This window comes from Oreochromis niloticus, linkage group LG11 (assembly GCF_001858045.2).
Source record: "Oreochromis niloticus isolate F11D_XX linkage group LG11, O_niloticus_UMD_NMBU, whole genome shotgun sequence".
Taxonomy (NCBI): Eukaryota; Metazoa; Chordata; class Actinopteri; order Cichliformes; family Cichlidae; genus Oreochromis; species Oreochromis niloticus.
The window spans coordinates 15,767,123-15,779,620 of NC_031976.2; the positions used below are offsets into that span (position 1 = coordinate 15,767,123).

A 12,498-nucleotide genomic window follows, 5' to 3' on the forward strand; every position below is an offset into this window, starting at 1 on the left:
GCTCGGGGAGGGGCAGCACATCTGCTGTGACCGGTTTTGCAGTAAATGGAACAAAGACTTGAATAATACCTGTGATGAGCTCAAGTCAACATTGCATTGCATACCATGCAAGAGTTTTGATTTGAGAGTTTGGTTTGTTTGGGATCATTGTCATGCTGTCAGCCACTTTCTAGCTGGTATTGCATGGTGGATCAAAAATTAGTGGTGTTTTTCTTTGTAATTCCATCAATTTTAACAAGATTTTAAAAACCGCTGTCTGGAATGCAGCACAAAACCATGACAGAGCCTCCACCGTGTTTTACAGATGACTATGAACACTCGCGGTTTTACCTCCCTCCTCCTGAAAATGTCAGATTTTCAAGTTTCACTTCATCAGACTTATTTCTACTGATTTTAAGTCCAGTCCTTGTATAATTTGGCAAACCTACTTGCCATTTCTCCCAGTTTCCTTTCTTTAAGAATTGTTTCTTAACAGCTACCCTCTGTGTCAGGTCTTTGCTGGATTTTTTCCCCCGTTTCTTAAGGACATGACCTTTCAGACACTGTTCATTTGCATTTTTAGGCTTGCCTCTTCTTTAGTCTCCAAAGTCTTTAAAGTTATATCGCAAACACGTTTTATACTTGAATGATTCACAGATCTTTGTTAAGAGGCTTAAGAAAAACTTCAGAAAGATTGAAGAACTACTGCTCAAGACCACTTAAAAGACACAAGAAAGTCTGGCTCCTTAAAAGCAAAATATAAAGAAACAAAGAGTGGCTCAAGACTTTTGCACAGTAGCATACAGTTTTTTACAAAGTTGTACCATTACAAGCTGATAATGTGGTGACAGTATTGCTGTTACCAGACCACTTATAGACTTTTCTACAAAAGTGTAGTAACACTACAGTAACAACATGCAAACAATGTATTACTATGATACTACTATTACTATAATATTAAAGCAGAAATTAGGGTAATGTTATACAATTTTGTTATTAAGTGTTTTTAGACCTAAATATCTATTTATGTATAATGTAACGTTTGTCTCATGTTTTTATGCTAGAGTTATGTAATGTGAAACATCACTCCCATTACGGATCGATTAATTTGACATTTTCCTTTCAATTTTTTGTAGGGGACCCCAGGGAGCCAATCAACTGACCCAAGCTATACTCTTGTTGCTAAGCTAATCACCTGCTGACTCTAGCATTAAACAAAAGCACAGACAGAGTGGCATCAAGCTTCTCAACTAATGCACAACTAAAACAAAAATACTCAATGTCACATTTGAATGACAATTTAATTAGAACCAAGCAGCACCGCCTGCTCACGTTGCCTTTAAAATAATAAGCTATCACGAAGGCCCAACGCTGCACACAGGGACATGATACCTCACTGAGACTTGTGATCGCAGCATTTAATCTCATGAAATCTATTTCCCCTTAGCCATACTTATTAATTTGTCAGCGGGAATGTAAAATCCCCACAAACTACAGTTATCAATATGGTCACATCATATGGGAATGAGTGATTATAAAGGGAAGGTTTTACACACAGGTCAACAGACGACACAAATGAGGGAGCTCGTGGTGTTTTGAGAGACACTGACTTCAGTAGGAGAGAAAGTGGAGCACAGGATTATTAACAGCTACCCTTCTGTGGCCACCTGAGCACTGTTCCCTCATCGCAATCACAACACTATCTCCAAATTTGAACCCTGGGCATGTTCCACTGCTGGTAGCCTGTAGCTCGTCATCTTAGACTATATATTTTACTATGCTGTGCAGAGCATGAGGCTGCGCACCGGTCCACCTGCGCACTGGCTCGATTCTGCAAAGTCACTGCTGCACACGAAAGACTCTTTTGTATAGATTCTTGGAGACGTCGAGGTGTCACGTATGCTTTTGGCTGCTCCTTGCCGACCCTTGATTAGATAGCTGGCAGCACACTTCTACTGAGGTTTCACATTATAGAGGAACCTTTACGAGACTAAGTGCTTAGAAAAGGTGACACTTTTCCCAAGAAGCAACAGCAGGAATATTTTTCAGGAATATTTTTCAGTCACATGAAGACTGACTAGAATAAACTGTTTTCTCAAGGCTGCAATCATTTTAACAGCCAACTGTATTTTTTTTTTTAAAAGAAGATGCTGTTTGTAGAGAAATCAGTGATGTAATTTTACCATCCTTCCTTCAGAACACTACGTGCTGACGGTATAAGCTGCAAAGAATAAACAGCGACATCGTAAATAAAATTCTTCTTGTTTTTAGCACCTCTAAACACTTTCAATATCTCAGTCTGGCTGTGAGGCGATGTGATATCTTCCAGTCGAAGACATATATTACACAAAGTAAAGATTCCTTTTATGACAAATGAAAGGCAGTGAGTTTTGAACATAAGCTCGTTTTTTGTTGGTCTGTAGGATAAAGTCACATCAAATACTTTTCAAGATTTCTTTTAAATGGTCTGTTCATATATTTTCTATTATTTTTTTTTTGTTTTCTTTTGTTTTGCACACTGAAATCTAAGGCAAAGTTTGAACATGAAGACCTCAAAAACTATTAAAGACAAAAAAACCTGAAAAAAGATCATGTTAAAAATGTTCCACTTTTTTTTTTTTAAATTTTTGAGAAATAACATTCAGAAATTGTCACTAATTGTCTTTTGCAATGTGAAATGAATTAGTGTGTGCTAAAATATGAGACTTTACAGGACAGATTGTTTGTTTTCCTCGTATTTGAAATAGCCAATACTCAGACAGGTTCAGGTTTTTTATCTTTAAAGGTTTTTGAGATTTTCATGTTCAAGCTTTGCCTCAGATTTCAACGTGCAAAAAAATGGTCTGAAAGTTCATTTGATTTCCCTGGTTTTAAGGTTAATGTTGCTTATACTAGCATACATAATAGCATGTAAAACACACCATGCACAACTTTACAAGTTTAAAGCATGGCCTGTGGATGTAGTTCAGCATGCCACTCATGTCACTTTGCTCTCATCAGCATCCTCCTACTGACCAGTGTCCCACGGGTCCATGTTTCACCTCCAAAGGAGGCAATCACCAAACCATGAAAGACAACATGAAATGTATGTACAATATGCAGATTGATGCACTAAAAGTGTGTATCTGTGTCTGTATGTTTGTTCGTGCTGACAGAACAGATGAGCAGCCACAACAAAGCGGGGAACAGAAAGTGATGAAAAGCCAGGTAAGCAGCGAGGGAGACTTTACCTGACGCGTCAAAACTGAAAGACATGCTAAGTGGCCGAATTACTGCAACGAGAAACGCCATGGACAGTTATTGTTTGTGATAGAGGCACATCAAGTCAAGACTTACTACTGTACATACAAGAAGTTTGTATTTAGTGAGAAAAGAATTGAAATGGCATGCTTATTGTCTTATTTCAGATCCCAAAGGTTTCATTGCTTTCATGACGAGAGATAAGAGGATTTCTGAATAAGTCAGCCAGACAACACAGTACTGGGTTCAGTGTGTTAATAGAAGTTGCAGACACTTAGCATTATTACGGTACACGACTTATGCTCTGTTGCAAACAATATAAGCCAAAAAACAATAATAGGCATTAGTTGCAACACAAATATGAACGGTTAGGCAGCAGCAGCTATGATAGCACAGAGCATAGGCACAAAGTAGGAACATATAAAAGAACAGAAACAGCTCAAAGTAATGAAACTAGTGCACACTTCTTATTAGATTCTGAGGTGCAGGCATCAGATCCATACTTCAGCTTAAAACATCTTAAAATTTTAGAGTGAAGTATGGTTGCATGTGCATGGGAGTGTGCATGTGAGTGTGCACCAACGGACTAAAAAATACCAAGAGCAGGGACAACGAAGCGGGACACCTCCTTACCCAGCCTTCCTCTGCGGACCTCGTCAGGAGAGACTGGACGAAGTTTCCTCTCTGCTTTGATCTCCTCCAGGATCCGCTCGTGCAGCGTGGGAGGAGGCTGAGTCTGTGGCTTCAGCTTCCGAGCTGACACCTAAGTAGCGTGGGTTGATGATGGGTGGCACAGAGTGAAAAAGGGGGAGTACGAACACTGACACAAATGTACAGGGTTGTAGCCCGCAGGCCTGCTTGTCTTCGCCTCTTCGGGTCTACTTTGACTGATTGGTCACCTGATTGCTGAGAGATGAGAGCACTGCTGAAAAAGCAGCCTGCTAATCCTGCTGCAAGATTGATATCAGCACAGAATCCATTATTTCTCAATTGTGAATTCAGGCTGCAGTGAGACGTGAACACTCGTGTGCTTTACAGAGTCTGGATTTACAGTTGATCACATGTAGTGGAAATAGTCAAGTCTAATCATCGGGATGATTTTGGCTTAGCAACAGCAAATCAACCTCTAAACCATCTCCTGACATGAGAGTCACACTGTTTCCCACAAATAATACCAGGTTAGAAGCAGGAAATGTCTTTGTTAAAAATCCTTATTTTTTCAGAGTGGTTACTAATATGCAAATATATAGAGAGATTATTGGTTTAATCTCAGTTTTAATATTTAAATCAATCAGATTTGTTAGTACTCACAGGATTGAGAGGGGGCCTGGACCTGATGAACTCCAGGATGACTTCATGAGCACTTTTCTTTAATCTTGGTGGGATGTCTCCATTGACCTGAAGCAAAGGAACAATTGGTCTGCTTATATTAGCTCAGACAAACGCTGCTTCTTTCAGGAGGTCATTTACTAGATGGAGAACATGATGGATGGAAAAATTAAATAATCCAAACTCAAATAATAAAAGAAACACAAAATCAACAAAGTATATTTGGACATTTTTAAATTTTCTGTTGCAAGACAACCAAACCCAAGACCATTACATAAGGCCGAGATTGATGATTATTTTTAATTATGGATTAGGCTGTCAAATTTTGCAGCGTCGTTCTCCGAGCCCAAGACACTTTCTTTAAATCATGCTTGGGTCATCTGACAGTCAAAATACTAGTAATATTCAATAATGATTCTAATATAAAATCTGCAACTCCTCACTGCTAAATAGAAAGACTTTAATCAGCGATCACAATAATTACAAAATATTTTTTAAAGTTTTCAGTTTTACTGTGAATAATGCCAAATGGAAGAGTAAAGTCATGGCTAAGTTTACACCAAAACAACCTGTTATGGGACTGTTTTCTGGAGCATTTCATTAAATGATTTGACATGTGGTGGTGTGTTTTCTGGATGTGGACTTACACAACAACTTCAGGTATCACACTGAATCCTTAAAAGACTAAAACCAAAACTCAAGAATACACTAAAAAAGCGATTCTTTGCCCTCATAAACATGAAGCCATAATGTTTGAGTAAAATGCAGCTGAAATATATAAAATCAAAGGTTTATTTATTGAAATCATTAAGGAAAATATGTTCGGTATAAACAAAATCTATAATAATCAAGTGAGATTTCCATTGACTAGATGCCATTAAATGTAACATAGCATGTAACATAACATTTTCTGAGTGTATGCAGTCATCACTTCATCACATTAGTGAAAGGCACAGTTACACTGTATCCAATAATAATCATTGCAACCTTACGATTTTTATGCAGCAAGCCTTTTCCTGCAGGATCAAAAGAACAGTGCAGCACTGAGTGCAGCATTCGAGTAATACTTTCAAAGTTGCAACACGTGTTTTGACACTGACCATGACTTTACGCAGTTTGTAGCGTTTGGACCTGATGTCATCCATGAGCATCTCATAGGGAGTGAGCTGGTACTCAATAGGCAGAGGGTTGTACTGACGCTCCTTCACCTTCTTCAGCTTGACTCCTTCACGCAGGTCCCTCATCACCTGAACCCAGAATCGAGCCTGAGAGGAGAAGAAGTAGTGAAAGAGGAACCCAGTGTAGAAAAGAGAGCTAGCCTCTGCCTGCACACAGAACAGGGAAACAGGGCGCCATCATCATGTGCAGTGGCTCTATCAATCTCAGCATGGTTCCTGAGAAGTTCTTTGATTACTGTGTGTTTACAGTGATAAATGCATTCATGGCGATATCTTCACGTGAACATTTGAGGCAAGAGTCAAAGGTCGAACATTGCATACCCAGTCAGCATTCTGCAACTCGTTCAGGTCTCGGCCAGGCTCCTCTGATGACTCCTCCTCCATCTTACGGAGGTTCTGGTGGAAAAAGAACAAGATCAAATTTAAAAAGTGTTGTTTTGGTAAATAACAAGACATGCACCTCATCCAGTTTCTATATGTAAGCTGTTAAGTGGCTTCACTCAAACAGCTTTGAATTCACAGCTACACAAATCTTTATTTCTCTCATGCTGCCTGTTATGCAGCTCCTGATGTTAGTCTCTGGCTTCAAACACTCAGTAAAGGTTCCAGACTTTTAAAGATCCCCCTCTGAAAAACCATAGATTTTCTTACTGGAAAGTTTTGCAGAAACTCATATCTTTATTATTATTATTATTATTATTATTATTATTATTATTGAGACATTATGACAAGAAGTACGAAGTAAGGAAGCAAGTCCCCTTTAATGTTACCCTTTAACTGTAATATGAACAGAATGAGACAATAACAAGCTTGTAAAAATCAGTAGGCAGACTGAAAATGTGTTTCCTCTGGTTCATCTCGGTGGTGAGGCTGTCTTTATCATGTCACAGGAGGGGAAAGTTTGGTAAGACAATCACGGGAGTTCGCCCAGCTGACTGCCGAGTTAAAACCTCAGGTCACAGGGGAAATTAGAATTCACCATCATGCTGCGGGGGCACAGCTGTGTTGATTGACTGCTTACATAACATCACTCGCAACAGGCTTTTTGGTGCATCACAAGTCAATATGTCTACAGTGTATACAGTACTCCAGTCACAAGATAACAAGATGGTCCCTGATGCTTTATGACAGCCCATCAAAATAAAGCACTGCTAATCCAGCCAGTGAAGAGCATAACGAGAGCTTAGTTCAATTGCTGTAAAACACCATTATCTCATTTGGATGGACAGCAAAACTCCAGATCAGATCAAAGCAACATATTTCCATTCCACTTGAGCAGCTTCTTCCACGTGTTCTGCATCAATTAAATCATGAAAAGTAATCCACAGTGTGAATGAAACCTTTTTGCTGCCACAAAATAAAATATTCAGGGCAATTCCCAACTGCATGTAAAACCTTAGTAATTCTGCCTTCTGTTGAGGTTATTTCATTCATTTTCTCTCTCAACAGCTGACAAGAAGCACTCAACCCTGAGCAAATAGGAGCACAAGTTGTCTGTGAATCACCACCAATTCAGCTGCTGTTCAGCAGCAGGAGGCGTCTCTGTGGAAAGATAAAGGGGCTTTATTTGGCAGCGATGTCTGGTAGCATTGACTGGATGAAGATGAACTTTTTGATATGTGTTTAGCAAAGAACTCCAAAACACACAAACAGGACAATGGGTTTAGGCACATTTGGTTCTGTACAAAATAACTGGTGAGAGTCTACAGTTAGGTAGCAGGTATACGAGTCTGTACACGGACTAAATGCTGATGGATGTGTTTAGATTAAATAGGGATGAATCTCTATGTCATTAGGGGAAATGGCAGATGCCGCTCATTTTATGCTGCTGCTTCTTATATCAGCTTACTATTAATTCTTAGGGCCAAATTTACTTAACGGGACAAAATAGCCTATAGCTAAAATAGCATAATTTTTATTTAATCACAGTTAATTTCACTATCAAGCGTAAAAAAATAAGACATGCTTTTGTTTTGGTGCTAAAAATTTGAGCAATAAACAATAAAGTGCATATTGCAAAAGTATCCATCATTTTTTGCCTTAAGAAAGAAAATCCTGGAAAAACATTTGCAACAGGTTCAGTCACAAAAATCTGTGAGTTCCCAGCTTTTACATGCAAACTTGTCACTGTGCTCTCTTTGTAAGTACTGATAGTATTTTTTTAAATGCAACACATTATTAAATCTGCCCCTTATTAAATTCTTCTGTTGCATTTGCTGATTTTATTCCTGCACAGTTGGCTATCCTATTCTGTTTTTCTTGCCCCAAAGGACACTATCAAGTAATGTGTTAGCAAAAAACAGTGTAATGGCTATTAGACAGGAGTGTACCTTGAAGTGGCTCGCAGATTTTCACTTGTTAGCGTCTCGCACACATATGTGGGGTTTGACAATATAACTGCTACTGCAATTGTTAATCATACTCATGGCAAATAACTGTTAATGAAATCTATTTACCGTGTTAACTTTGTTAATTTATTTGTGGCGACATTTTGATGTTTAGCATGTTATGTTTACCATCTTGCTTTAGCATTTTAGCATGCTAAGGTCTTTTTCACAGCAGATATTTTGACATTGCATTGGAAGAATGGCACAGGTGGTCACAATAACAATGCTAAGGTGATGTCTAGCAGGTATATTATTTATAGTTTTTACTATTTTAAATATGTGTTAGCATTACTAAACTTGCTAATTAGCACAAAACAAAAAGTAGTGCTGAGGTTGATGGAAAGGTCATTCGTTAGCATTAGCATTATAGGTTCCACACGAGTCCCGTTTCTATTATAGTATAAATGGTACAACATTTTATGCAAAACTATACAATGGATGCTAATTCTTTTGGCACTTTAAAAAAAAACTGAGTACAAGAAATATGTCTGTATGCTACTGAGTTTTAACAATTGACAAACACAGCGATGGTAATGACTTCAGTTTACAATTACTGCAACCCCCAACTTTCCTCGAATTTAAGTTTCTGTCTTAGCCTGTTCCACTCTGCAATAAAACTCTCCTTTCCTAAGAGTTGGGTAACTGACCTAATCCTCCCCTGTATTCATTCAGATGCATTACACGCAGTGAAAGGGCAGCAGCAGTAGTGCATAGCAGGAAGGAACCCTGAGGTGAGACGTACAAACACATACACACAGCTCCTTAAGGGAACTGTTCCAACCCACAGCTGAGCTCCAAAATGCTCCCAAGGAAAAACAAAGTCCACAATGACTCCTGTCTGTGATCTTAATGGCTGGGTAGAAAAAGAAAATAAAAAAACAGAGCAACGAGACATGACTTGAAATAAAAAATTAGTCAATAAGAAATCTTTGGTGAAAGAATCAACATTACAAACATTACATTTGCTCTCAAAGACTTTTCTTTATGAAGAAGAAAGATCTGCATTGTGTCTGTGCAAACCTGCTAATCACCCGATCTCTAGGGAACATTATTAGAAATCACCTGCCAGGATCCCTGCCTATAACAGGCATCATACCAACAAAACGCTGTGGAGAGAATTAATCCTCGGTGGTAATGAGAACAACTTGTAAAAATATTATGGCGCAAACCTTCCAGCCACTACAATAGGACTATTTTCATGATTATCTTAATCATTTCAGGCTGAAGGCTAGCTATGAGAACCTGAACTCAGCGCTCTTGGAAGACTGAGAGTCAGCATGTCTGCAGATTTAATCATCTATGTCTGACATGCACGACAAACATGTCACTATTTTTTTCATGGTGGCTCACTTCAACCTGTCAGCCGGGAGGGTGTCAGTACATGGCATGTCACCCGCACACAGCACCCTTGCCTTACCAGTTTACATCAAAATTGCTACTGCAAGTGTTTTGCTCTTAATCATCACCGTCACCATAAATGTGTTGCTATTTTGTAACCTCATAGCTTATTCTTGTATAAGGAAATCAGTAGTTTCATTTCTGTTCTCATTCCTCTGTTCCATGTATTCATGTATATTAGAATTAATGAGCGGTCCATAAAATGAAGAGAACAAAATCTTCATTTTTAAAGCTGTGAGTCAGAATCATTTGTGGTTATATCACAGTATGAGTAATGTAGGTTGAGCACGCATGTATATTAATTCATTCGCTCTTTCCCCAGCCATTCCCACGGATGCCTTTCTGCATCAGCTGACTGCCTTCTGCGCTGTCACACAGTAAACAGGGCTTTCACACACATACTGTCTTCATGTCTTTGTGAGTCATATTCATGTGTATTGTAAGCTACAGTCCAGCCTAGTGATGGCGATATAACTAAGAAGCATTCAGGTGGTTTACAAGAATCTTTGATACTTAAGAAAAGATTTATGGTCGTTACATAAAAGTTGTCTTCTCTGTCAATAGTTAGTTAGTTGTTCTCAGGGCTAGCCAGGTGGTCAGCTAAATAATTAGCTGTGAGTCATAACGTTATTCTACATCATTAAAAATTCAAGCTATGCAGATAGGGGTCATTTTCCTCTGTTTTGTCTTTTGTTGCCTTTCTGACTTTGGGCTGACGGAAATTCTTGTTTAATTTGGACACAGCACAATCTCTCATGACATCAGTCATCTTAGGCAGACAGCTAGCTTCCGAGCATGAAGAAATCTATGAGCCAGTCCATCATCAAATTAGGCTGTAACAGATCCAGTTAAGTCAATTATGAAGGTATCCTTGCAAGATATTTGAGAACTCTTTGATTAAGTAATACTACACTAAGTATTTCTGGCTGCAATTAATGTAAACAAAGCTTTTTACTATAATACTGTAAATCACATGTGTGTTAACAATATAAAAACATACACTGATCAAGCATAACATTATGAGTGCTGACAGGTGAAGTGAATAATACTGATCATTTCTTCCTCACAGACCACCGAGTCAGACTATCTCCAAAACTGCAGCTCTTTGTGGGGTGTTCCCGGTCTGCAGTGGTCAGCATCTACCAAGAGTGGTCCAAGAACGGAACAGCAGTGAACAAGCAACAGGGTCATTGGCGGCAGAGGCAGTGTGATTCACGTGGGGAGAGAGGGCTGGCCAATGTGGTCTGATCCAACAGAGTTACTGTAGCTCAAATTGCCACAAAATGTCATCCATTCTGATAGAAAGGTGTCAGAATACACAGTTCATCACAGTTGGTTGTGTATGAGGCTGCATAGCTGCAGAACAGCCCGGCTGCCCATGCTGACCCCTGTACACCAGCAAAAGCATCAACAATGGGCGCGAGAGCATCAGAACTGGACCACGGAGCAATCAAAGAAGGTGGTTTGGTCTGATGAATCACGTTTTCCTTTGCACCACATGGCTGGCCGGGTGCACGGCTGTCGCTTACCTGGGGAACACCTGGCACCAATGGGAAGAAAGGAAGCCGGCAGAGGCAGTGTGATGCTTTGGGCAGTGTTTCTTCTGGGAAATCTTGGGCCCCGTGGATGGTACTTTTACACGTAGCACCTACCTAAGCATTGCTACAGACCATGTACACTGTGTAATGGAAACAATACTCCCTTATGGCTGTGGCCTCTCTCAGCAGGATAATGTGCCCTAACAAAAGCAGTAATGGTTCAGGAATGGTTTGAGGAACGCAACCACGCGTTTGAGATGTTGAGATATTTGAAATCTTGGCCTCCAAATTCCAAAATCTCAATCCAATCGAGTATGTGTGTGATGTTCTGGACAAACAAGTCCCACCTCGCAACATGTTGGTGCAGATACCACAGCAAAACTTCAGGAGTCCATAACTCGATGGGTCAGGGCTGTTTTGACAGCAAAAGGACTCACACAATATTAGGCAGATAGCCATAATGTTATGCCTGATCTGTTTTATCATAGGACCCTACCTCTTTGGCACTCTTGATCTTCTCCAGGAAAGTGCGCAGCTCTCTGGTTTCTGTATACAGGGCTCGGCACACTGCCTGGTAATGACTGGGTGCATCTGACACACTGGGTAGATGAGCTGTGCACAGCTAAAACAGAGGAAGCAAAAGGATTTTCAGTTCACACTTCACACAGCTGCACTGAAAGAAAACCAAAAACCAAAAATCAAAAATACATTTACGGTGACACACAATTCAATTCTAAATTTCATGCTCTTACATTCACTTCATTAAGTTTCAAGATTTTCTTTGGGATTTGAACGCCTGATCAGGTTTTCAGGTCATTTATGACATTATTAGTTGATTGATTTTGTGCTAAGACAATAACAAGCTATTATTTTGCAAACCATTGCATTAGATCAGATAATATAAAGAATAGCAGTCTAACAGAAGCTGGCATGACAATGACAATAATTAATCTGACTATTTTGATTGCTGGTTTCATGGCTACACCAACAGCACTCGTTTAGGTTTTAAATGAAGTACAGATAGTCGTATCAAGCTAGCACTTAGCTAATGGATCTCAGTGGCATTATATAAAAGCAAAATACCCCCAAAAGACACTTGTAAACAGCTGTTATTGACTGATGAACACAATTCACAAGACAGCTCTGCCTGAGGTCAGCTACGCTGCTGCTCCACACACACACACACACACACACACACACACACACACACACACACGCACACACACACGCACACACACACGCAGCGATGACAAAATATGCCCTTGTTTGTCTCAGAGGAACAGAAGGTACCTTTGGCCAACGCTCTGCATGCTCTTGGCATCCGTTTGTCCAGACTGCAAAAATTTCACTAAACATGGAAAACACCCGACAACTGTCTCGTTTTAGAAACTTTAACCTGCCAACAAGTGTGGGAGTAACAGAAAATAATGGGTTCAGTTAAGTGTACAT

General features: G+C 39.6%; 1 protein-coding gene across 5 annotated transcripts in view; it reads right to left on the reverse strand.

The window, feature by feature from the left end:
- LOC100704453 (protein spire homolog 1) overlaps positions 1-12,498 on the reverse strand; it is a 36,635-nt gene that overhangs the window by 8,866 nt on the left and 15,271 nt on the right. For 3 of the 5 annotated variants that reach the window (XM_019365108.2, XM_019365110.2, XM_005472525.3), the window contains exons 4-8: positions 11,546-11,671; positions 6,048-6,122; positions 5,649-5,813; positions 4,531-4,617; positions 3,853-3,982 (exon numbers count right to left, since the gene is read on the reverse strand). In XM_019365108.2, the coding sequence (XP_019220653.1) occupies positions 3,853-3,982; positions 4,531-4,617; positions 5,649-5,813; positions 6,048-6,122; positions 11,546-11,671 (583 nt within the window). Of the gene's footprint in view, positions 1-3,209; positions 3,252-3,852; positions 3,983-4,530; positions 4,618-5,648; positions 5,814-6,047; positions 6,123-11,545; positions 11,672-12,498 lie in introns of all 5 variants that reach the window. The other 2 variants (XM_019365109.2, XM_025911712.1) reach the window with 1 other exon arrangement.